We start from the raw sequence: 27,153 nt of genomic DNA, 5'->3' as shown, positions 1-27,153 counted from the left end.
CCTGGCACCTGTCATGTGACGGGCAACTGATAACTGTTCCTGAGCATTTATTCCACAAAAGGGAGAGGGGACTACAGTGAGAGAAGTCTCATATTGTAAAATGACACTTCAATAAACAACTAATTAAACCCCTTGGTAAAGAAGAATCAGCATTTTGCCAAAATGAAAACTGGAAATCAATGTCAGCCCTTTGGATAACACGGTTCACTAAGCAGTTGGGAAAGAACAATCAAAGTAATTATTCAGCTCAGGGACATTCCGATGTCACTGGGGCACATTTACCTTTGTATAACAGGGTGCACGCATCTGCAGAATGCGGTTATGAGGGTTTTCCTTTATGTGCGCTTTTAACCAAAATCCCTCCAATGTACCAGTTCACAGTGATGGTTTCTCAACGATAAGTCTGAAGGGATTTTACAGTGTTGCTTCTAAAGACTCACCATTCTCCATTTACTGGCTGAGAGTAAATCATTGTCAAATGAGCAGAGGACAAGTCTACCCACTTATATCAAGGACTTAAAGACCATGTATGGGCAGACAGGCAACAGATCCTTATATCCCATTTATGTTTAAACATACTGTCAGCTGCCTGCCCACCAGGCACTGTATTCTTGCAATCATCTTAAAGTCAATAGGCTATAAATGTCCATCAACTGATGAATGGATAAAGAAATTGTGGTTTATATACACAATGGAATACTACGTGGCAATGAGAAAGAATGAAATATGGCCTTTTGTAGCAACGTGGATGGAACTGGAGAGTGTGATGCTAAGTGAAATAAGCCATACAGAGAAAGACAGATACCATATGGTTTCACTCTTATGTGGATCCTGAGAAACTTAACAGAAACCCATGGGGGAGGGGAAGGAAAAAAAAAAAAAAAAAAAAAGAGGTTAGAGTGGGAGAGAGCCAAAGCATAAGAGACTCTTAAAAACTGAGACCAAACTGAGGGTTGATGGGGGGTGGGAGGGAGGGGAGGGTGGGCGATGGGTATTGAGGAGGGCACCTTTTGGGATGAGCACTGGGTGTTGTATGGAAACCAATTTGACAATAAATTTCATATATTAAAAAAAATTTTTTTAAAAAGTCAATAGGCTATTTCTTTGTTCTGAATGATTTCTGCCTGGAGACACACAGGGCGTGTGTCTACATGTGGTTGCATCTACTTTACAAATTGTGACTTGAAATCCAGGAGACCTTGGGGTGTGGGTTCCCCACCTGGCTTTTAAATAACTATACGAACTTGGCCAAGTCTTATCGCTTTTCTGGTCCTCACTCTTGTTTCCTTAGAAGTGTGGTTTCAGTGAAGGAAACTCCATCTGCGGGTCTCTTCTAACTCAAAAATGTGCCCTGCTGTGAAGATAGAAAGTCCTCAGGATCCCCTGCAATCCAGTGCTGGCTCCACCTGCAGGCTGTGTGTGGACATGCGCATGTTATGTCTGTGTGTGTGTATACATGTGTGCGTGCGCGTGCACCCACATGGGCACGTGTTCCCTGCCCGCCCGACCAGCGGCTTACTGGACTTAGCTGAGGTAATACAACTATTTTTTTTTAAGGTTTTATTTATTTATTTATTTATGAGAGAGAGAGAGAGAGCATGAGTCAGGGAGGGGCAGAGAGAAAGGGGGACAGAGGATCCGTAGCAGGCTCTGTGTGGACAACAGAGAGCCAGACACGGGGCTCAAACCCGTGAACTGTGAGATTATGACTTGAGCCAAAGGCAGACGCTTAACCGACTGAGCCACCCAGGCGACTCAGAATTGCAACTATTTTTGTAAAAACAAAACTGAAAATTTTGACTGCCCTTGAGGGAAACACAACCTGCCCACTTCACTAAAATCTAAGTATAATGCAAATTATCAGTTAGTGTTTGATATTTAGACCGTCTCCATTAATAGAGAACTCTGTGATTCAGCTTTTTGGAACACATGTTTTTCATTAAAACAGCATTATCATTAAAATGAGGTGTCCAGCCCAGACCATAAACACCCATAAAAGTAGCAAGAGGCCTCAGCTATGCTTTCCACCTCCCCCACCAGCCACATCACCCAACCCTCCCCACATTAACAATTTGGTACGTTTACATATATTACACATGGACATATTTTTCTTTAAATTCTTATTACTAGACAAACATGTATATGTGCATATGTATTTTATAAAAAATGGGTCATAAAAGATACTTTTCCTCCTTTTTCTTTCTCAGTAAATACTTCAAGGAAATCTCTTCATGTCCACTGGAATAGCTCTCATTCATTTCTTTTTAATGGCTACATAATATTTCTTTGTATGGCTTACCTCCTGTATTCGATTATTTCCATATTCATTAGTATTCACTCTATTTCCAGCTTTTTGCCCTCACAATCAATGCTATGGTAAACATCCATAGCCATAGAATGCTTAAAAACAATTGCTTTTTATTTCTGTTGGATAAAGTCCCAGGAATAGTGTTGCCAAGGTGAATATAAATGTATTCAGTAGATCATGGCAGATACAATTGTCATTTAAAATCAAAGGTCTCTGGAATTAAGGAACTAAGCTATCTTTATTATTTTTTGAGGGGTATTTTACATATATAAGCAACAAACTAAACTCCAAACATAATTTTAAAAATACGTACAGGGATGCTTGGGTGCCTCAATCATTGAGCATCTGACTCTTGGTTTGGCTCAGGTCATGATCTCACAGTGCATGGGTTCGAGCCTTGTATCAGGCTCCATGTTGTCAGCAGAGCCTGCTCAGGATTTTCATGCTCTCTCTCTCTCTCTCAAAAATTAATAAATAAAACTTTTTAAAAAATGCATTTGACAAATAATAAATACCAGAAATTTCAAAATACATATAACTTCAAAAATACTTAAGACCTAGTAGGAAGAAATATAAACCTTAGTAAGCAATATTAAAGGAAGACCCAAATAAATGAAGACATATACTATGCTCATGGATTGTAAGGCAAAATATTTAAAGGTAATAAATTTCCATTTGAATTATTTATAGACTCAACACACACTCACACTAAATCACAACAGGATTCTTGTAAACCACCCTTCTTTACAGGGATGTTTTAAGAAATTATACTCCAATGGCAGGTGAAAATTGTGGTTACATCCAGTCCTGAACGCAGCAACAAAGGCATATACCTACTTCTACTCAATTTCTCCCATTCTTCAAGCTCAATTAAACTCAACACTAAAAAGCAACTTCATAGCATTCTTTCCACCAAGTGCAAGATACAGCTTGCCCTGAATGAACAAGCAAAAACCTATTTTCTAACATTAAATTAGCTCTATATTATTATAATGAGGTTTATTATAATTTTGTTTTCACTTACTTGTAACCCATTCCTTGTAGCTTTTAGGAAAAAGCAGAGGCCTTTCTTTTTTCTGATATTGCAAAGAAGGATTCTGAGATACTCCATGCAAGAATCATTGTTACTCACCACATATGGTTAATGTGCCTTAATTTCCCAACTTGAAAATCAAATCATTAAGATCAAAAGCTTATTATTTTACTGCCCTTATTATTTTTTCTTTGCTATCCATTAACATGCCTCAGGGCAGAAATGTTCTGGATTGTTTGCCAAAAGTTGCTATATCTAAACACAGAGATAAAAAGAGCCAAGCTGTAAATGTCCCATGTTTGCCTTATAAATTAAACACACAATAATCAAAGCTCTCAAAAATTTACTTTGCCCTATAGCTTTTATACTGGAAACTTGAAAAAATGTGTGTGTGTGCATGTGTGTATGTGTTCATGCATATTATTCTTCCTTATATGTCCAGCATGATTCATTAAAAAACTGAGGAAGTAGGCAACTGAATATTTCTAATGTATGCATCGTGGTTACTAGAATGTCCCACAGAAAACTGGCCTTTTTACCTTATTTGGATTAAATATGACCTTGATGTTTAAAAAACACTGATAGAGTTTGTTCTCTAACTACACCCTCACAAAATCAGTTCTGAGGCAAGAATCATTGCACCCATTTTACAGATTAGTAACTGAGGTTGGGAGGCTCAAATGACTCATTCAAGAATTTATCAATGTCACTCTGCTGCTGTGGAAAATAAATGACCAAAGAAAATCAATAAAATTCATCACAAAAAATTATATTTTAAACGTTTATTTCTTTTTGAGACAGAGAGAGACAGAGCATGAACGGGGGAGGGGCAGAGAGAGAGGGAGACACAGAATCGGAAGCAGGCTCCGGGCTCTGAGCCATCAGCCCAGAGCCCGACGCGGGGCTCGAACTCACAGACCGCGAGATCGTGACCTGAGCTGAAGTCGGCCGCTTAACCGACTGAGCCACCCAGGCGCCCCAGAAAAAATTATATTTTAAATGGCCCATTAATATTAAGTATTTGATGATACGGTAGAAAAAAATGTATTTATTGTTTGTTTCACTAGTAGAGACTTCAGAATTTTTGAGCTAGTTTCTCCTTTGAACCATTCATTCTTTTTTAAGTTTGTTTCATCACTGCAATTTTTAAAAAATGGTTTACCTTAACGTTCGCTCTTGTCTGTCTCTTTATAAGGAACTGGAATCTTGTCCAAGAATTACAGACTCAAGGGAGGGGTAAGCATGAGTTTAGGTCAGTGACTCAAAGCAGAACATTAAGGGTATTAGGGTTCCCAGAGAAGAGCAAAAAAAAATAATAATAGCCAATTCTCTACCATTTGCCTCAGATATCTTCCAAGGATCGTATATGTCATCAGAGTAAGGTATTTTGTTTTCTTTTTTATTTTTTTTAATATTTATTTTTTGAGAGAGAGACAGAGTATGAGCAGGGAGAGGGTCAAAAAGAGAGGGAAACACAGAATCCGAAGCAGGTTACAGGCTCCGAGCTGTCAGCGCAGAGCCCGACATGGGGCTTGAACCCACAAACAGCGAAATCATGACCTGAGTCAAAGACGCTTAACCTACTGGGCCACCCAGGCGCCCCAGATATTTTGTTTTCTGAAGGAGGAGATGCAAACCAATGCAATCCTCTCTATCATTAATCCAGTGTAGTATGGTAGTAACTAAATATGCCCCCAAATCAAGAGCCAGGACAGCATGTCTTGAACACAGTCTGGGAGACCCTCCATCTGTCACCTACCTGGAGTCAAACTTGAAGATGCTTTTAAAAGTGGCTAATCTCTTAGCTTCATGCCCTTCAGGAATAATAACAGATTGAGTCATTAACCGAAGAGACCAGGAAGAAAAATGATCAGAGAATGCTCAAAAACAATGAATATGTTAAAAACATGTAAAGCATGGGGAAAGACCCTTTATAGAACTTGTTAATTCTTAAATATATATTAAAATAGATAAAATACCTTCAAGGTCCAGACAAACGAAGGAAGCTTCCAAATCTCAAGCTCAAGGTGAGAGCACTTACGGAAGTACATATGGAAAAATATTCTTGAATTATACTGTGTTAATAGTCCTTTCAGTGAATATATCTGTACCTTGAATTTAATTTTGTATCAAATACAGAAGCAGAATTTTTACTGAAACTGAAGAAAGATCTGCCAATTTAATGGCTAGAGCAGACTAAGGCACATAATGGTCATTCAAAGCTTGGAATATGAGCTTTTTTTTTTCTATCTTCTGTGTTCCTACGGGGGTCCAAAGCAACCTGCGACAAACTGGCACTGCCTCTCAACTACCTAGTTCCATATGCCAACAAAACTTCCGAGTGAAAAATAAAACGTGGCATATCCATACAGTGGAATCTCATTCGGCAACGAACAGGAAGGAAGTAGTGACATGCCGTAATTATGAATGAACTTTGCGGACACTGTGCTAAGTGAAAGGAGCCAGCTGCAAAGGACCACATGTTGTATGATTCCATCTATACGAAATGTCCAGAATAATCCACAGACACTGAAAGGCGGTTAATCAGTGGTTGCCTAGGGATAAAGGGGTCGGGGGAAATGGGGAGTGACTGCTAATGGGAACAGAGTTTCTTTACGGGATGATGAAAATTTTCTGAGATTGATTGTGGTGATGGTTGTGTACCTCCGTGAATTCACTAAAAACCACTGAATTGCACACCTTAAATAGGTGACATGTATGGAGTGTGAATCAGATCTCAATAAAGCTGTTACTTAAAAAAAAAAAAACCCTGCAGCCCTCGAGTCATAATTTTTAAGCTTTTTTCATAAAAATCTTAGTTTAGCTATCTTTATAATCAGCACATTACTATATGCTATTGAGTCCCTCTCTTTATCTAGTAACCCCCCTTTTTTAAGAAATCCATACTGAAATATTGAATGGCTAAAATTACGATACCAGAGAGTTGCCTTAAAATAATCCAATAGGGGAAGTGGGTGTGGGCGGGAAACGGCCATGTGTTGATCACTACTGAGGCTTGATGATAAATAAATAGGGGTTCACTATAGTATTCTTTGTACATTTTTTGCGGAGATTTAAAATTTTCCTAGTAAAATGTTAAAAATGGACGGGGGGTCTTAAGACTGCCCGGTCACTTCTGTGCTGTCTCTCTATTCTGTTTATATTTTCTTTCTGTTTAGATTTTCTTTCAAAAACAATACACACATGAAACCATTTACAGATGAAATGATGTGATGGCTGAGATTTGCTCCAAAATAATGTGGGAAGTTAATCTGACAAAGAGCCTAGGGAGCATGATGGAGCTCGTTCCTACCCTGCCTCAAACACTCATCCTTCTGATATTATCAGAACACACGGAGCCAGCCGCAAAGCCAGGAGGCGGCAGAGACAAAACAATTGTTGGCGCTGGGTAAGAGGGATAGGAGGGTTTGCTGGGCAGTGTTCGAATAAATTTAAATTTTCCCATAATGCAGAATTAAAAAACAAGAACAAAGCCTCTCTCGTGTACATAAATTCAGAAGGTACGTGCTACTGGTAAAACTTCTTCCTATAATACCATGGTCATGGTGCCTAATGTCATCCTGCAATCCTATCCAGTCATTCTGAACATACAGTTTTTGTTGGTTCTATTGTCACTTTGTAAATTCTGTGGTCAACCTCAGAAATAGGCCACACACACAAAAAAAGAATAATGAACAACTGCAGGTTTGCATATAGAGCTGGGGTGGGGTGGGGTGTGGAAAACAACCCTATAAAAGAGAATTTAGTTCCAAGTTAGTAATTCTTTCCCTGCTCTGTTTTGCCGGGTTCAAGTACACCTACTATGCTCCCAGTCAGCAAGTCAGCAGGTCCTGGTTAACGACTTTCATTTTCTGGCTAAAGCCCTTTTTTTTTTTTTTTTTTTTTTTTTTTTTTTTTAATACTTCATCAAACCCAACTGTGGCTTGACTGACATCTAACGGCATTCACCTCTGAAATAATTCACAATAGTACACTGATTCGAGGTTTTGATTTCCAAAGGGAAAAAATAGTTTTAAATAATCCTAAACTGGGGCTGCCTGGGTGGCTCAGTCAGTTAAGCATCTGACTTCAGCCCAGGTCATGATCTTGCAGTTTGTGAGTTCAAGCTCTGCATCGGGCTCTGTGAGGACAGCTGGGAGCCTGGAGCCTGCTTCGGATTCTGTGTCTCCCTCTCTCTCTCTTTGCCCCTGTCCTGCTTGTGCTCTGTCTCTCTCTCTCTAAAAACAAAAACAAACATTAAAAAAAAATTTTTTAAGCCCAAACTAGCTATCTTTGAGAGGACAAGAGATTATGATTTTATAAAGACAAAATCCCTAAAAATGTATGCAACATTCACTTCTGGCCCATGGTATTTAGAGAAATGAAATGCATCCACCATTTGGCTGACTTTAGTCTGGTGAATGGACTAGGGAGCATAATGAATCTAATCCCTACCCTGTTGTTTTAAAAAAGACTCAGGAAGGCCACAGGGAGAGCCCAATAGCAGGTCCAGGAGGGTGGGATTCCTCTCACATGAGGCACAGAGCATGAACTCTGGCTACCACAACATGGGCTGATCCAGCGTAAGACCATCCAGCGTCAAAGTATTTCCAAAGGAGAGCAAATTGGCATCGGTTTAAGTATAAAATGTCAGGCAGGGCTCAGGGTACTTAATATTCTTAATGTTCTCATTCAAACAATTACTTTGGGTTCAATTAGTTCTCCCTATAGTCTTAAAATTTGGCCTTGAATCTGGGTGTGTGGGGACTGCAGAAGGACGATTTTATCAGCATATACACTCCTTGCAGATCTTAATCAAACTATTGGCACTCCCAGACTTAGACTGACTTGCTCCATAAAAAGGTCGTTTACTTTCAAATACCCATCTTCTACAATCATTCCACAAAGACCTATTTCCAAGTCTGTCAACCCCCAGCAAGCCTCAGGAGGACGTACGCCTTAGAAGCTGTGACATTTTAGGAGGCAGGGGTGAGGGGCCTCCTGGAGTCCAAACACAGTGGAGGCAGCACCTTCTCCAGGGGCTGGGCACCTTTTACTCCAGATCAGCCTTCCCCATTGGAGGAAACAGGGTCAGGTCACTGAAGGGGGTCAGGTATCTCCAGTGAGCTGCCCCCTGTTCCTGGGGCTTTGGGAGCTCATGCATAATGACCATTTGGGTTCTTGAGAACTAAATTCTGTGCAGCAGCCTGCCTGGCTCCAATAATCAAGTAGGGGCCTCCTTTAATGACCAGGTACAAGTATGTTTGCACACACCCTGTCATTACCTCCTGAGCTTGTCCCCAAATAGAGTGGAGCCATACTACACCAGATACATTTCACATTTACATGTGCCTTAAAGTGGAATAAAATAAATGACGTGCCCCAAGTCAAGCTGTCACTTCAATCACCCCACAAGTACACCTACTATGTGCCAGGCACTGTTGATGCCTCCATGGAGAAAAGAGATCAAATGCCCGGCCTCCCTGCGCAGACACGGTGGGTGAAGTAAATACTCAATGGCCCAAAGTTGAATCATTTTCTCCTACTTTCCTATCTTCCACCCCCATTCTTCCACTCTCCCGGAGCTGGAAGTCTATTGTATTCTAGTAACTTGCCAGGAACAACACAATCCTTCAGCTGTGAGGTACGGAACACTGTCCAAGTGCATCCCAAGTCACCCTTGAGCTGCTCTCCGTTTGAGCCTTTGTTTTTCCCCCAGCCTCAACGCCTCCAAAAACTTCATTTGGCCCAAAGGACCCTGTTCCCCAACCACAGCCCTCGGGGCTGGGGAGCCAGTCCTGGGGCAGCGGAGGGGACCGGCCGGAGGTCCCGGCTCCCCCCCGCCCCCCGCGCCGCCCCCGGTGGGCCCTGTCCAGGCGAGTGGGGCACGCGCGGCACTCACCGAGGAGCCGGCCCAGAACGGACACGAGTTCTTCACCTGCGGGGAGCTGCTCAGCGACAGCGCCCCGAAGCTCAGTGCCACCATGCAACAGCCCAGGATCAGCTGCAGCAGCCCGAGCGACAGGAGCGGGCGAGCGGGCAGCAGCGCCGAGCCCGGGGCGGCGGCGGCGGCGGCGGCGGCGGCCCGGCGGGAGGAGAGCGCGGGCGGAGCCGCCAGCACCCCGGCGGCGGCGGCGGTGCCCGCGCAGCGAGGCCGCGCGGGGGGCTGCAAAGCCGCCCGGGGCCAGCGCGGCCGCAGCGGGGGCAGCGGCGGCTCCTGCGCGGCGGCGGCCCCGGCGCCCGGGCCCCCGGCCTGCGGCCCGCCCGAGAGCCCGGCCACAGGGCAGCAGGAGCCCGGGAGCACCACGGGCAGGGACATGGACCGGCGGGGAAGGGAGCGGCCGGCGGCGGCGGCGAGGGGGGACGCGGCGCGGAGCCGCGGGCGCCGCGCACTGGGCACCGCGGGCGGACCCCGAGGCCGAGGGGGAGGGTAGGAAATGAGCACGGCCCAACCACTTGCTGCCGCCGCCGCCGCCGCTGCCCCGGCTCCCGCCGGCCGCACCCACCTGCCACCCGGGCGTCCGCCTCCCGCCGGCCGCGGGCGCGCCCTCGCTCTCACCCACACACGCCCGCGCCGCGCGGCTGCTGCCCGCTCCGGGGCACCGCCGAACGCCCCGCTCCCCGGCGTCCGGGAAAGGCGCCCGGCCCCAAGTTTTTAAGGGAGTCGCTCGGGCTAGGAGGGACCTCGCAGTCTGGGCGCGTAGGAGCCGGTGGCGGACGATCTAACACGCTGTCCCCCACGCGCCGAGCTGGGGCTGGGCAGAGGCGCGGAAGAAGCGCCGCGGACCCTCGCCCCCTTCCAGTCCAGCCAAGAGGGACCCCCTGGCCAGCGTAACGCAAAGGGAGCCCGGCTTTAAACTTTTTCCCCCTCCTGAGGGGGGGAAGGCAGGAGGACGGGTTGTGGGTGACTTGGTGGGAAAAGTCTAAGCCTCAGGGCTTCGGGGAAGGACGAGGCAGAGCGAAGTCACCACTCGCGTGAGGCTTCCGGGCGCTGACACTGCGCGTGGAAGGAGGGGGGAGGGGCGGCGGCGGAGGGGTGCGTTCCTGGCACCGGGGTAAGAGCCAGCGTCAGCGTGAGGTTACCTTGGAGGTGTCCAGCATCCAGAAAGAACGAACTGGGGCGGTCTGGCACCCGGGGCAAAGGTTCCAGGGTGTCCGCCTCTCCTTGACTTGTGCGCTCTATTAGGCAGCATCTGGTGGAACACAGAATCCCAAACTTCCCGAAGATAGATCCTAATAAAATCCTAATCTGTTTTTTGGTCATTTATAAGGCATATTTAGAGCTTAAAAAAAATGATTAGCCTTTGCAAAAGGATTTTCTCTAAGAATACATGCCCTTCTTTCCAAAGATTCTTCTTATGTATTGAAAGTGTTCTTATGCATAATACCATTATAATAGATTTTTTTTTCCAGATTAAGAACAGGGCAGTGTCGCTTTGCTGCAAGTCAGTCTCTGTATTTGGCAGTTCATTTTGTAAGTAGAGTGAAGGTATTTAACCTCCTGCCCAATAAACCACGAGAAATATGTATCCGTTTTTATGCGCTGCTTGTAAAAGCTGTATTTATTTTGGTCTTACTTACTTCAACCCACAATGTGATGCATTGCCAATGGGCATGTGTGTTTACATATATACTTTTTGAATTATTCAAGCATCTGTGGTTAATAGTCCCTAGGACTTCTTTTACAAAGTCTCCTTGGAAGTAAACTTCAAACTCCATTTTCTGGAGAAACGTGGAGCTATATTCAATTCTATTCTATTTTTGAGAGAGAGCGGGGGAGGGGCAGAGGGAGAAACAGAGAGAGAGGGAGAGAATCTTAAGCAGGCTTCATGCTCAGTGGGGAGCCTGCCTCTGGGCTTGATCCCAGGACCCTCGGATCATGACCTGAGCCAAAATCAAGAGTCCCACACTCAACCAACTGAGCCACCCAGGCACCCCAGGAACTGTATTTTAAAATAAATGTTTAAAGTATGTTGTTACATACACTTTAAAAAACATCTTACGGTACATGTTCTTAAATTGCAGGTAATGCTAAAAGTTTGTGTGTTTAGTTTATACCTTTTATTTTACATGCAAGCCTGAAGGTATTTAATTTTTAAGATTCTATTACACCATGCAATATAAAAAAAAAAAAAGTCTGAATGAGTCTTGAGAAACACTCAGCTTAATGAATGTACTCCGAAGGTCAATCCTTGACACCTGAAATGTACTATCAAAAATGTATTGTTTGGGTCTGGGAATGTTGGTGCTAGAACTTGGTTATCCTCCTTCTCTGCAGATGGTTAATGACTAGAAAGAGAAGAGTTCCAGAGAAGCTGATAACCATCTGTTTCTTGCTGTGGGTGCTGGTTACAAGGGTGAGGTTCATTTTGAGAAAATTCATGTAGTCACACTTTGCATACTTCTCTGTATTTTACACTTAAACACTTTAAAGTATTTCTAAGTACTTTCCCCTTAAATTTTTAAAGTGAATGTCCCTCTACAGGAGTCCTCCCTTATCCACAGTTTCGGTTTCTGTGGTTTCAGTTACCCGCAGTCAACTGCTGTCCAAAGCAGATGATCCTCCTGACAGAGCATCAGAAGGTCACTAGGAGCCTAGCACCAGGTCACAACGCCGACGTCACTCACCTCACTTCTTCTCATCCTGTAGGCATTTTATCTTCTGACATCATCACAAGAAGGGTGAGTATAGTACATTAAGACATTTTGAAAGACGTAGAGACCACATTCACACAGCTTTGCTTTTACTGCAGTATATCGTTATAATTGTCCTATTTTATTTTTAGTTATTGTTGCTCTCTTACTGTGCCGAATTTATAAGTAAAACTTTATCATAGGCATATATGTAGAGGAATATATATGGTTAGGTACTATCTATCTGTATCATCTATATCTCGATCTGTCTATAGTCTGGCACTGTCTATGGGTTCCAGTGTTCACTAGGGGGCCCTGGACCATATTTCCTGCACATAAAGGGGGGACTACTATACGGAAACAGATGCTAGCATGGGTCATGAAAACCCATAGTTTCAAGCCACTAAACCTTTTCCAAAGCTGCTGATTACGAGTTTTTGTCCTGTAGTTTTCTTTTTTTGTTTTTTGGCCACATTTATAAGCTGTGGGTTTCTTTTTCTGCTTCTCATAAACGTGAACCCAAGTGACATTGCCCCAACCTTTAAAGTTACACCAAATACACTCTTCAGTGTTTGGACTTTGGATGTCGTAACCCAAGCTTGATTCTCGGCTTCCTCCAACACTCGCTTACAGTAAGTCCTTAGTGACACCTGACCAAGCTGAGCTGTATATAAGTGAGACCATATAAGGTGATTCAGAGTCATTGGCTTCTGGTGGACTTAAAAAAGTAATAAAGTGAAGACTTTAGAAACACAGTGTGGCAATTCTTCTAAAAGTTAAACATAGAGTATACACCCAAGAGAAATGAAAATAAAAGCTTGTACACAAATAGCATTATTCACCTGCACACCGAATGTTAGAAACAACCGAGTTGTGGATACATGGATAAACAAAATGCGTTAATCCATGAAAATGGAACGTTTTTGGCCATAAAAAGGAATACTACAACATGAAGAACCTTGAAAGCATTATGCTAAGTAAAAGAAGCCAGTAACAACAGACCACATATTATATGATTCCATTTGTATGAAATTCCCGGAACACATGAATCCATACAGACAGAAAGCAGATTAACAGTTGCATCCGTGGCAGGGGGTGTGGGGAGAGACTGAATGGGGGGAAGGGTGAGAGATAAAGGTCTGGGGTTACTTTTTGAGGTGATAAAATGTTCTCAAATCGATTGTGGTGAGGATTGTACTCTGCTGTGAAGAGCCTAAAAACCACTGAATTGTGCTTTAAATGGGTAAATTGTTTCTCAATAAAGACACACGTAGGGGCACCTGGATGACTCAGTTAAGCGTCTGACTTGGGCAGCTTCACAGAGTGTGGTCCTTGGACCCCAGAACCATTTGGGGGGCCATGTCAATATGCAAGTCTGCGGGCTTCCCTAACACCCATGGAATCCAACAGTCTGGATGAGAGGCCTGGGAACCTGCATTTTAACAAATTCAGAACAACATTGGTGGATGGTACTATTCAGACTCCAGAATATTTACATGGGAATTTTTGTAGGAGAGGGGACTTTGGGTAGCAAATTAGTTGGAAGGGAAGGTAGAGGGTTTGGCTCGAAAACAACCTGAGATGGAAATATGCTGGAGGGAGGGGCTCTGCAGGTCCCCAGTCACACACTGCTGCCCAGGTGACTTGTATGCACAGGGAGGAAGGAGACCACCGTGTTCTAAGGGGAAGGGTACCACATTAGAAGCCAGACTTCCTGAGCTCCAGGCCCTCCTCCACTCTGATCTGGAGCCAGTTCCAAGCTTCTCTAGCTCTCAGTTACTTCATCTGTCAAGTGCAAGTTTGCGATGCTCCAGCAGCCTGAGGCGGGGCCATGCAACCAGCTGGAGTCCCTGAGACTTGCAGTTTTGAAGTTCAGCCATTCTTATCTCCCCGATTTCTCAGCTGACCATCAAGACAGCCGGGACCAAGAAAAGCAGATGAACTGGGGTGTGGAATGGCTAAACCTGCAGACCCAAAATACCCAGGACCAAACCGGAGATTCATCCTGAACTTTAAGGCCTTGCATTCCATGTTCTCATTTTTCCATGAGGTACAGGATTGCATGAGAATTGTGTCAAGGAAACGGAGAGGCAACTTCAATGATAACTGTTTCCCTTCACAGAGAAAGGGCTGCAGAACGGTTTTTGTTTTTTTTTAAATTAAGAGAGCAAGAATAGAAGCAAGCAAGCAACCCTGAGCAGTGCTGGCAGGCTGGGCCCCCCATTTTTCTGAAATAATGGAGCAGATTTCTAATGCCACTGGCCTCGAGACAGACTTATTTGTTAAGCCAAAGGGCTGCAGCCGTACTGTTCGCATTGTTGAAGCAAACACTGAAAACTTCCTATGATGCAAATCCCACAAAAGACAATTCAAGTCCACTGCCCTACAATTTATGGCTTATAAATTTCTAGGGTAGATAAGCTACACAGAGAGATGTAATAAAGTGTGTCTCGTAAGAGTGTGTGTGTGTGAGTGTGTGTGTGTGTGAATGTGTGGGTATGTGAGCATGTGTGAGGGTATGAGTGTGTAAGAGTGTGTGTGTGTGTGTGTGTGTGTGTGTGTGTGTGTGTGTGTGAGAGAGAGAGAGAGAGAGAGAGAGAGAGAGAGAGAGAGGGAGAAACCTCGTAATAGCCAAGGTTCCTGAAGATTCACATTTCAGTGGAAGTCAAAACTGCAATTCATCTTTGAGCAGAGACTATTCCTTCTGTTCTGGGGAAATCTCTTCAACAGGCCTTTCAGTGATGCAAATGTGAAGCCTAGACCATTTGGAAACAAAGATGTTTAGGAAAGAGCCATGTAATAACACGCATGAGAGGCTACCTCTGGCCGGTGTGAGCAGTGGTACATAGCCTCCTCCACTAAGGGGCTCTTGGTCTGGGTGCTTGTCAGACTCACCAGGGGAACTCTGAGAATATATACAATTTCGGGGTGCCTGGGTGGCTCAGGCGGTTAAGCGTCTGACTTAGGTCATGCTCTTGGCTCAGGTCATGATGTCACGGTTTCTGAGTTTGAGCCCCTCAAGGGGCTCCGTGCTGACAGCTCAGAGCCTGGAGCCTGCTTTGGATTCTGTGTCTCCCTCTCTCTCTCTGCTCCTTCCCTGCTCACACTGTCTCTCTCTCTTTCAGAAATAAACATTTAAAAAATTAATATATATATACATATACATATACATATACATATACATATACATATACATATACATATACATATGTGTGTGTATGTATACACATACATATAATTCACACAGATAATTTGTAAGCCCCCAGTTGTAGAGATATTGACTTGTGAGCTCTGCACTGGGGTAAGGCCCATGCAGATATACTAAGTAAAAAGCTCCCCAGAGTTTGTAGATGCCCTCAAATATACCTCTGTGACTGTGTAAGTGGGTGTGTGTGTGTTTTCTTCTTTCCAGCAACCATTCATGGAAGAGAGAATCTCAGGCCCCCCAAAGATTGAGTCAGAGGATGGGCATTACTGCCCAACAAGCTGCAGAAGAGACAATAAAAGGGACTTGGCCTGGGCTCATGTAGACTGAGCTGGACATGCCCCCACGTACTGGGTTTTTCCAGACTGACACACCCTAACTGGAAAATGTACAAAGTCACTGGATCTGCTATGTCTTAGCCATTGACCTACTGAAGACCACACAGTCACCCCGGGGGCAAGAGGTGGGGTATCCCCAGAAGGAGAAGGCACAACTACTGTCTGCCATCCAGCGGGAGGGCCTTCCTGGGACAGGAAACGAGACCTGAGGAAATTTGGAGCTTAGGTCCAGGAAGAGGAACACCACTTTGCTTGACTGTCTGCCATGACCCAGCTTTGCACACATTATTTCTAACCCTCGTAGAATAGGTCAGGTCGATCCTTGGCTTCACTGGGCCAGAAAGAAGAAGAAAGGGAAGGATCATTATTCATCTTTGTGCCTCCTGCGCTCATAGTCCCTATTTGCCTTTCAACAGTCCATAAGGATTGCCGAAAAATAGTTTCTCTGCATGCAGTGTTATGATATTAAATCACTCTCCTAGCACTTCTGAGCCAGTAAACAGCTGCCCTTCTATTGGTCTGTGCATTTGAAAGTTCTGTGCATTCGAAAGTTCTATGCATACTTACCGGCACACCTAGTTCTGATTTAACAAATTGGCATCCTGACATAATGTCAGTCTTTTGTGCCAAACTCATTTCTACTTTTGGACTTTCAAATGTGCTGTTCCCTCTACAAAGAACACTGTTCCATGCCTCCCCCTTGGTACCCAACTAAAAATCATACACATTTCCTGGGACACTTCTGCCCATCCCCAGACTACAAGTTGGAGCTCCTTTGTCCAGGAGATCATCCTCAGCATCCCCATGGGCCACCCCAGAGACCACAGGAGGTGAGTCTGCTTTGTGCTTTGTATCACCTTCTGCTTCCCTTCATAGTTTTCCCCACACCGTATTGTGATTGCCTGATTTCTTGTCTAGATTCCTGTCTAGACTCTGCATGTTGGACACACCCATATTGTTGAGCATGGTCAAGACAAGATCTTTTTTGAAACGCTGGAAGTTCCTGTTCCTGTTCAGCCCTACCAGCAACTGCTGATAAGAGCATGTAATTCGTTCTACCAAATGAAGTGCAGCCATGAGTCCTCCTTGCCATCTCTCAAAAACTAAGTCTGCCCAGACCATCTCTGAAGCATAAGGTTTGGTTATGAAGGAGTTGGCTGTTTGTTTGTTCAGATCCTTTCCCCCAAAGCTCAAGAGCCCAATATATGTCAGTTTGAATGGAAAGAGATGAGCACTGGGTGTTATATGTATGTGATGAATCACTAAATTCTACTCCTGAAATCACTATTACACTATATGTTAACTAACTTAGATTTAAGCAAAAAAAAATTTAAATTTTTTTAAGAAGAAAATAAAACATTTAGAACATTAAAAAGAAAAAGGATTCTTGGATCTACCCCCATAGACACAGCAGTTTCTAAAAAATTATTTTTGTAAGCATCTATACCTGCCAGGATTTCTGACTTTAAGTGTGTTTTTAATACACTCTTTTATATTTTTTTGTTGCATTGGCTTTATCTTAAATAACAAATGTATTAAGTTATATGTACATCACATGATTATTAAATTATTATTTTAATTATCAAATTAAAAAATGAATGGAAAGAGGTATATATTGCCCACCAGAGATAAGAAACAGTGATGTAACCTGCCAGGACTTTTCTCTCTATCTCATGACATTCTGCCAGGCTTGTCCCCATGATGGCAGACGGGACTGTAGATACTCCGGCATCTCATCTTTACAACGTGCAGCCAAGAAAAGGAGAATCCTTCCATCTCTCCAACGACAATGATCCTTAGAAGGATCATGATTAGGGGCTCCTGGCTCAATCGGTTGAGCGTCCAGCTTCGGCTCAGGTCATGATCTCACGGTTCGTGAGTTCGAGCCCTGCATAGGACTCTGTGCTGACAGCTGGGACCCTGGAGCCGGCTTCAGATTCTGTGTTTCCCTCTCTCTCTGCTCTACCCCTGCTCACTCTTTGTCTCTCTGTCTCTCAAAAATAAACATTGAAAAAAATTAGAAGGATCGTGATTAGTGCAGCATGGCTCGTTTGTTCATTCTTCAACCAATCCCAGAAGCCAGGGCAAATGAGTATTTTAATTGGCTATGCTGGCTCAGAATTCCTACTCTGTGTTTAAGAAGTACAGTCTTCACTGAAAATAAATAAAGGAGAGTGGAATATGCTAGACAAACAAAACCAAATAGCTTCTACACTGCCTACCACGCCTTGGCGCATCCCATCTGTCTGTCACTTTGGTTTGCCATCAGTCCTGCCTGCAACAGAACCTTCACGCCGCCCCCTTGAGAGTCATCCCCCTGGTCACAGGAGCCCCCAGTACCTCCTGACCCCCAAGAATAAACTAGTATACTGTATTCATTGGACCATTTCACGACACTCTGGACTTCAGTTTGGAGAAGGGCAGGTCCCAGATGAAAGGAAGATATTTGATACTACTTACATCCATCACTCAATACTATAATAACGTCGTGAGCTAGACAGCACACAGTTTCAGAAGAGACCTCCATATCTGAACATCATCATCTGAGTGAAAAAAGACAGCTCAAGAGGTGAAAGTTCCGTTAAGAAACAAGGGACATGCATGCCTTTTGGAGCACTGCCTTCTAGAATCATAGAGGATTACACCTCAAGGACACTGTAGTCATTCTCTAAGGCAGTGATTCCCCAGCTAGTCAAGAACCATTTGGACACCATGTCCTAGGTGAAGACCAAATAAATAATATCTTATATGGATATTTTTCCAAATGCACACAGATATGTTCACAATTGATAAAGAAGCATTTAAAAGCCTTACTGACTCTATCTAAAATTAACAGATACTAAAATACACCTGCCATCATGTAATGGTCAGAAATATTTGAACTTGAAAAGAAGCTCAAACAATTCAATTCTTGAGTACAAACCCAAGAAACGTGAGTGTTTATGTCCAACAAAAGACCTGCACAAGAATGATCGTAGCAGCTTGTCTATAAGAACTCCAAACTGGAAAGAACTCAAATGGCCATCAACAGGAAAACAGAGAAATAAAATGTGATATTCGTGTGATGGAACACTACCCTGCAATGAAAAACAATTAACTCTTGCGACTCTCAACAACGTGGATAATCTCAAAAACATAACTTTGAGTAAAAGAAGATGGGCATTAAAAAGTTCATCCTGTGTGATTCCTTCTGTATGAATTTAGGAACAGACAACCCTAATGGATGCTGGTAGCAGTCAGATAGTTGTCTGGCAGAGGTTGAGAGCAGTGCATTGGCCCAGGGAGAGACACATCATTTAAAAAGGCTTCAGAGACACTGGAATGTTTTATATCCTGATGTAGATGATGAAGTCTCACATGCATACATATGAAAAAATTTATCAAGCAATGCATGTAAGATTTGTGTACATTTCTATACTAAGCTATAATAACCACAACAAAAAAGTCAAGATACATGAAAAAATTGGGAACTCACCCATTTAAAACTAAAAATTAGACTCTAGGGACGCCTAGGTGGCTCAGTCGGTTAAGCATCAGACTTCAGCTCAGGTCATGATCTCCCAGCCTGAGTTCGAGCCCTGCGTCGGGCTCTGTGCTGACAGCTCAGAGCCTGGAGCCTGCTTCAAATTCAGTGTCCCTCTCTCTCTGCCCTTCTGCTACTCACACTCTGTCTCTCTAGCTCTCAAAAAATAAATCAATATTAAAAACATTTTTTTAATGGGCGCCTGGGTGGCTCAGTCAGTTAAGGGTCTGACTTTGGCTCAGGTCATGATCTCGTGGTTCGTGAGTTCAAGCCCCCTGTCGGGCTCTGTGCTGACAGCTTGGAGCCTGGAGCCTGCTTCCAATTCTGTGCCTCCCTCTCTCTCTCTCTCTCTCTCTGCCCCTCCCCCACTCACGCTCTGTTTCTGTCTCTCAAAAAGTAAATAAACGTTTTAAAAAAATTTTTTAATAAAAATTAAATTCTAATTAAAATTTAAAAACAACAATCTGATCTTCCAAGAGGGTTTGACCACTCTTGCACATTCAGTAGGAGAACAAAGATTGTCCCTCAGGTCTCCTGATCTCCCAGTCAGAGCTGTTTGTGTTTTGCTACATTGAGGTTCTGCATCTGTTTTACCTGTGAAGGTCACAAATTCTGTTCCAACCTGAGCAGCATGGTGACTTCTAGGTTCTTAGAGTCACTCTCAAACCTGGACACTGTATATGACATAAAGACCCCTGAGACACCCCTGATGACTTAGAGGTAGTGTAGTTTGATGAAGGGGCTGTGGATGGCAAATCTAGACATCCTGATCATATTGGCCTCCTTACTGCACCAGGGCCTTTGCACCTGCTGTTCCCTCTATTTGGAATGTTCTTCCCTCAGATATATCTTGAGTCCTCATTTCATTTACTTCTTAGAGAAACAAGCCCAGACCACCTTATCAAATGTAATACTTCCCCTCCTCCTTCATTCCCTATCCCCATGGTCTGGATTTCTTCCTGACACTTAGCACCATCTGACATTATGTTGTTTTTCATATCCATGACCATATGACAAATATAAGCAACGCAAGGGTGGGAAATTTTTGTTGAATAAGTTTATATTTTCATCTCCTAGAACATGCCTGGTAAAGAGGAATCAATAAACTTTTATTGAATGAATGAATGAATGAATGAATGAAAGGTCTTTGTTTTTTCTCTCACTTACTGTGTGATCTGGAACAAGTCACATCACCTCAATGGGCTTCAGTCTTTTCCATTAACAGAGGTTGGGGAGGGGTGGGCAAGGGAGGGTTTAGACCAGATTATATGCATGGTTCTCTCCAGTTCTAACATGTAATTCTAAATGCTGTCTTCTTAAGGAGCTTTCGTCTCTTTTGAATAGTGATATCCGATTATGAATCACCTCAGTGGGAAAGTACAAAGAAACACGTGTGTGTGTGTGTGTGTGTGTGTGTGTGTGTGTGTGTGTGGTTGTGTAAATAAATGAAGCTGAAAGAGAACCCAGGGCCCTGAAGGCCTGGTGTCGGGCTACCTGCCACTTGAATATCAGGTGTCCCACTCAATGTGGCTATGTGATCTGTCGGCCTCAGAAGTTAGCCCCAGAGAGCAGGAGGTGTGCCCCTCTTCGCCGGAGGGGATGACTAGGGTGCACTTGGCTATGACAGACCTCTGAGGAGACTGACGTATCTAACAACCAACCAAACCACCTTTGCTGGGATTGGGTGGGTCAATGGGGGTGGGGGCAGGGGCAGGGAGCGGGGAACAGTGGTTCAGGGTTTCCAGTGTTCTTGAAAGTGTGGATGGATGCGGTCTGGCGAAAACCTTCGAGGACCTTGGAGGCCACCAGCTACGGACCTTATAAACGGAGACCCTACTGGCAACATGAAGTGGAGGGGTGGACGCGGAGAAATGCTGAGTACGCTTAACCAGAGGTGAATCTCAAACGGCCCCAGAAAGCAGTGTGCTGTGGAGCCACGGGGCAGCATATGAAGAGTCAGAGAGAACGAGAAGACAGATGTCTCCCGTTTGTGTAAATCTTCTACTCACATCATCTCATATAACACACCAACAAACCATGCCAGACAGTTAAGTTTTACTCAGAGATGAAAATCTTGAGGCTCAGAGACAGAGAGTGACTTCCTTAGAGTCAAACCACAAAGCCAAAGCAAAGACCTAGGGCTTCCGACTTCTGATCCAGTTTCTTCCCCGTATACCACAGCAGTATTCTGTGCACAACTTTACTTGTGATTCAGGAAAGTGTGGGAGAAGGCCCTCAAATGGCTGAAGTAAACAAGACATTGTAGGGGCCAAGGGCAGGCCACTCTAAGATGGGCCACTCTGGCATACTGATTATTTTAAATAAAAATTAATTTAAGAGATAGTCTATGCAAGAAGCACACTCAGACCTTCCTCTGTTCCTCTGAAAACAAGAAATAAATCTTCCACATGGAAGTTACCCTCCCTGTACCAGGAGGTAAAGAGACCTCCTTATCACAAGAGATAGGAAATTTAGAACCAAGAGGGTTGTACAAATAACCCTTGTTACTTACTAATTTACTATCCCAGCCCAAACTCTGCTTAGAATTTCTTACTCATTGGAGGCAGATGGGTGGCTCAGTCAGTTAGACATCCGACTTCGGCTCAGGTCATGATCTCACAGCTCTTGAGTTCCAGCCCCGTGTCAGGCTCTGTGCTGATAGCTCAGAGCCTGGAGCCTATTTCAGATTCTGTCTCCCTCTCTCTTTCTGCCCCTCCCCTGGTTGTTCTCTCTCTCTCTCAAAGATAAATAAACATTAAAAAAAATAATTTCTTGCTAATTGAAGCTCCCAAAGCTTTCTTTGTCCTGTCAATTCTTCACAGATTTATTGTCTCTTTGCCTGAAAAGTATAACAATCACCTGCCTTGAACATTTCTTTAGGTTTCAATTTCATTATCGGGCCTCACTGCACATGCAGCCAAGCTTTTTCTTTTCTCCTGTTAATCCACTTCATGTAAAATTTAATTCCTGGTCCAGCTGTAAGAACTTAAATAGTAGAGAAAGAATTTTTCCTTCCCTTCAACATTTTCAATTCTGTCTGCCTGTCCCCATTTCTAAGGACTACCCTTTGTCCTATTCCAACCACACCGTCCCAGACAGGGCTGCCGTATTCTTGCCTGAGTCCATCCCTCGCCTGGAGACTGGGTCTAGAACAGGTACCTGACATGGGTGGGTCCTTCTAGCTCTTGCCCTTTGGTCAACAATCCATTGGTACATTTCAATAAAATGATTTCCTCATTGTAACTGCAGAGCAGACAAATCCATAAGAATTGTGCAAATAAAAAAGTAGGATATCAGGATGCCTGGGTGACTCAGTGGGCTAAGAGTTCGGCTCAGGTCATGATCTCATGGTTCATGGGATCGAGTCCCATGCGCTGTTGGAATTCTCTCCTCCCCTCTCTCTCTGCCTCTCCCCTGCTCTCTTTCTCTCTGTCTCTCGTTCTCTCACAAAATAAATAAATAAACATTAAAAAAAGAAATAGGATATTCTTTGTAATATTTCCTTAAAAAGAGGTTTAACCAACTTCAGCATCTAAGAGAAAGAAGCCAGTCACAAGAAATCACATATTCTATGATTACATTTGTATGAAATGCTCAGAAAAAGAAAACTGATAGAGACAGAAAGTAGACTAGTGGTTGCTTAGGGCTGGGGGGAATGGGAGTATAGGTAAAAGGTATGAGGTTTCTTTTTGAGATGATGAATTGTGCTAAAACTGTGGTGATGGTTCACATATTTGTGAATACACTAAAACTACTGAATGATACACTTTTATTAAATGGGTAAATTACACAGTATGTGAACTTATCTCAATGAAGCTGTTAGAAAAAGCCATTCCTGATTTTTTAAATCTCTTAATAAAATAAATGGCATAATTTCTTAACATTGTATCTATCCCAAGTCATCACCAAGAACATATAAGACAGTTTCATTAAATTGAGAAACAAGTTAAGATGCCTGTGTTCTCATGTATCCCAATGTTTATAGCAGCACTATAAACAACAGCCAAAGCAAAAAGAACAAGAAGAAGAAGAAGAAGAAGAAGAAGAAGAAGAAGAAGAAGAAGAAGAAAGAAGAAGAAGAATGTCTGCATTCTCAGGCGCAGGTCATGATCTCATAGTTTGTGAGGTTGAGCCCCATATCTGGCTGTTCACTGGCAGCGTGGAGCCTGCTTGGGATTCTCTCTCTCTCTCTCTCTCTCTCTCTCTCTCTCTCTCTGTCCCTCCCCTGCTTGCTCAATCTCTCTCCAAATAAATAAACTTAAAAATATAAACCACAATTTCTTTATCCATTCATCAGTTGTACTACGTGGCAATGAGAAAGAATGAAATATGGCCCTTTGTAGCAACATGGATGGAACTGGAGAGTGTGATGCTAAGTGAAATAAGCCATACAGAGAAAGACAGATACCATATGTTTTCATTCTTAGGTGGATCCTGAGAAATTTAACAGATACCCATGGGGGAGGGGAAGGAAAAAAAACAAAAAAGGAGGTTAGAGTGGGAGAGAGCCAAAGCATAAGAGACTCTTAAAAACTGAGAACAAACTGAGGGTTGACGGGGGGTGGGAAGGCGGGGAGGGTGGGTGATGGGTATTGAGGAGGGCACCTTTTGGGATGAGCACTGGGTGTTGTATGGAAACCAATTTGACAATAAACTTCATATATTGAAAAAAAAAATAAAATAAAATAACACTCTAAAAAAAATAAACTTAAAAATAAAAAAGAATGTCTGTGTTCTCCACTTGAAAGGCTGTTCTAAGCTTCCTAGCTAAGGAATGACAAATGTTTGAAAGGATAATAATTATAATTTAAATAAATGACTTATACCTGAAAAAAAGCAGGGTAACCCTAAATATCTGGAACATGAAAGAATTAAAAAAATACATCAAATGCAAATATCTTTCAAGTTCAATTAAAAAGTATTTAAATAGCAAAGCCTCCCATCAGTTTCAAAGTTGGATGGGGGGCGGGGGGGTGGGGTGGGGAAGATACTCTTTATACTAAAATCAGACAGATGCAAATACAGTCAAGTGACCAAGTAGGGTACTTGCAAATTTTGTGAGCAGGCAGACACTCAAGTGTTTGGATAAAATGAATTAGCTAGTGGTCTACACAAGCCACGGTTCTTTTTTTTTAAGTTTTAAGGTCATGTCACAGGCAACCTCAACATGGCAGTGGTGTCGACAAGATGAAATGTACTGGGTGTCTGCACCAGCAGGTCTGACGCTGGTCTCAATTTCTAGTTTTAAATAATCTCAATTAACTGAGATGGTACCAAGTCTCATCTGACTTAAGATACCATCATTTTACATATCACTCAGAAAGACTAACTGTTGCCAAATAAGGTGCCATTGACTATAAGACCCAATTTCAGAAATGTTAAAATGGGAAGGGGAAAAAAAAAGTATATCTTAATTAGATGAAATTTTTTTAGTGAGTGCACATCTTTCACCCTGGGAAATTTTATAATTACATATTCAGAGCTCTCTGGAATTCTATTAGTATTCCTTAGTCAGTGCCAGGTCTGGAAAGGTTTAAAATTTAAGCATTAAAAATGTTAAGGGGATCAAAACCATGGTATTTGTATTTTGATGTTTAGAGAAACTCTATTCATATATGATATCTTGTATATTTGTAATATTGAAAAGAATTTGATCTCTAAGAGTGACAGCCTCATAACTCCAGTTTAAAATGTACAATTAAGGGCCTCTGGGTCGCTCAGTTCATTGAGCATCCAACTCTTGATTTTGGCTCAGGTCATGATCCCATGGTCACACGGTCAAGCCCCACAATGCTGAGTGTGGAGCCTGCTTGGGATTCTCTCTCTTTCTCTCCCTCTGCCCCTCTCCCCAGCTCATACTCCCTCTCTTAAAAAAAAAAAACAATTGCACATGTGTGTGTGTATATATATATATATATATATATATATATATATATACATATATACATACATACATATATATACATATATATATACACATTGCACATATATATATGTATATATATACAATTGCACATATATATATGTATATATATATACAATTGCACATATATATATGTATATATATATATATATATATATATATGCAATTGAGTAACTAAGACAAGATGTTCTATTGAAATCCCACCAAGTTCATGTACAGCACTGAGACATCCAAGAGAAGTTTAGGTAGGTTTCCTTTACTTATAACATTAAATTATTGCATTTATAGGAGTTATTTAAGTCTTCAGGAAGATTTGTTTGTTGGGCTAAGCAATTAAAATACTTATGAAGAAAATAAAATATTAAGTGGATAAAAGAAGTTTGAAATGTTGAAGCAGTTTAATGAACTGACTTTTTAAACAGATAGTAATGATAATTGTTAATTTAATTTAATTTAATAATAAAGTAATATTTAAATACCCCTTGAAAAGTGATTGTTAACAACTGCTAGATTTATAAATAGAATTAAAAGTGTTGTAAAAGCTAGAGCCATCACAAACTGAAAGCAACTTTTTTCCACCAAAAGTAAACTTGTAAGGACTATTTTCTACAAATAAAAACTATCCTCAATGTAACCAGGAGCTTCACGAACTGTCCAAAGAGGCACATGACCCTAATTGGCCAATCAGACATCCTCCCTAGAATTTTTTTTTCAAACTGGAGCTGGAAACAAGGGTCTTCGTGGGGGTGTAGATTTGGAGTCCAGGGTCTTGTGAGACTCCCGTAGTCTTGCGTTGGGCAATGTGGAGGAGCCCAGCCTGTTTGGAGAAAGAAAGCTATGGGCAAAGAAATTGAGAAATAAGACCTAAAGAAAGAGAGAGAGTGAAGGTGTACTGGTGGCACTCAAGTTTCAGTCCAGGTCCCGGCTCTTCCCAGGTCCAGCTCCACTTCACACTTCCTGCCCTGGGGCTATTCAACATTTCCTTCAATTACAGGAGATAACCTCATTATCATTCCTGCAAAATCTCCTTTTCTGACTACTTGGATTTGCATTTCTGCCTCTGGCAACACAAACATTTCTATATTTCCGCTGAACTTTGATAAATTCAGGTAAGAGCTACATATCAGGAATACCCCAGCTCACACGGGAAGACTTGGGTCATAGTTAATATCATCAAGTTGTTAATAATAAACTACGTAGGGAAATTCTGCCATAAAATAGCTCATATTTAAGCTGCTTGTCATTTATGGAATGGTATGCCTGCAATACACAAACATTAGCTCAGAAGCATAAATGTAAGAGCAAAAACCATAAAATCCCTAGAAGAAAACACAGGAGTAAATCTTTGTGACCTTGGGTTAGGCAATGGTTTTTTAGATATGACACCAAAAGCAAATGCAATGAAAGAAAAAATAGATTAAGTGGAAACTTTTGTGCTTCAAACCACACCATGAAGAAAATGAAAATGCAATTCACAGAATGAGAGAAAGTTATTGCAAATAATATGTCTGATAAAGGATTTATATGCTAAAGAAATCTTGCAACTCAATAATAAAAATACAACTAACCCAATTTAAAAACAGGCAAAGAACTAGAATAGACATTTCTCCAAAGAGGATATATAAATGGCCAATAAGCACAAGAAAAGATGCTCAACATTATTAGTCATTAGGGGAAAAAAAACATAATGAGATACAACTTCACACCCACCAGGATGGCTAGAATAAAAAAGACAAATGGGGTGCCTGGGTGGCTCAGTCTGTTGAATGTCCTATTCTTGATTTCAGCTCAGGTCAGGATCCCAGTGTCATGGGATCGAGCCCCATGTGGGGCTCTGTGCTGAGCGTGCAGCCTGCTTAAGATTCTCTTTCTCTCCCTCTGCCCCCTCAAAACACACACACACACACACACACACACACACACACACACACACAGATAATAACAAGTGTTGGAGAGAATGTGAAGAAATTAGAACACTTGCTCATGGGTGGTAGGAGTATAAAATGGTGCAGCCCATGGAACATTCTCCAGGAGAGATCATTTGTTGAGCCACAAGACAAATCTTAACGAGTTTAAGAAGCCTGAAATCAACCATATCAAGTATCAATTCTAACCACAATATGAAACTGGAAATCAGTAACAGTAGAAAAATTCACAAGTAAGTCAAAATTAAATAACACATTCCTGAA

General features: G+C 42.6%; 1 protein-coding gene and 1 long non-coding RNA gene across 3 annotated transcripts in view; one reads left to right on the top strand and one right to left on the bottom strand.

The window, feature by feature from the left end:
• Positions 1–10,457, bottom strand: part of ENTREP1 (endosomal transmembrane epsin interactor 1) — a 67,992-nt gene extending 57,535 nt beyond the window's left edge. Inside the window, exon 1 of one of the 2 annotated variants that reach the window (XM_019463642.2) lies at positions 10,425–10,457. In XM_019463642.2, the coding sequence (XP_019319187.2) occupies positions 10,425–10,442 (18 nt within the window). In that variant the 5' untranslated portion in view covers positions 10,443–10,457. Of the gene's footprint in view, positions 1–9,243; positions 9,808–10,424 lie in introns of those variants that run through there. The other variant, XM_019463641.2, reaches the window with a different exon arrangement.
• Positions 10,458–10,534: 77 nt separating this feature from the next.
• Positions 10,535–19,402, top strand: LOC128778556 (uncharacterized). The gene is made up of 5 exons (XR_008424138.1): positions 10,535–10,815; positions 11,620–11,698; positions 11,868–12,023; positions 15,388–16,348; positions 16,437–19,402. It is a non-coding gene; the product is annotated as an uncharacterized LOC128778556 (long non-coding RNA).
• Positions 19,403–27,153: the final 7,751 nt, after the last annotated feature.

This window comes from Panthera pardus, unplaced genomic scaffold (genome assembly GCF_024362965.1).
Source record: "Panthera pardus isolate Hobbes unplaced genomic scaffold, ASM2436296v1 HiC_scaffold_20, whole genome shotgun sequence".
In the NCBI taxonomy this organism is placed as follows: Eukaryota; Metazoa; Chordata; class Mammalia; order Carnivora; family Felidae; genus Panthera; species Panthera pardus.
This window is presented reverse-complemented; position numbering and strand designations above follow the sequence as displayed.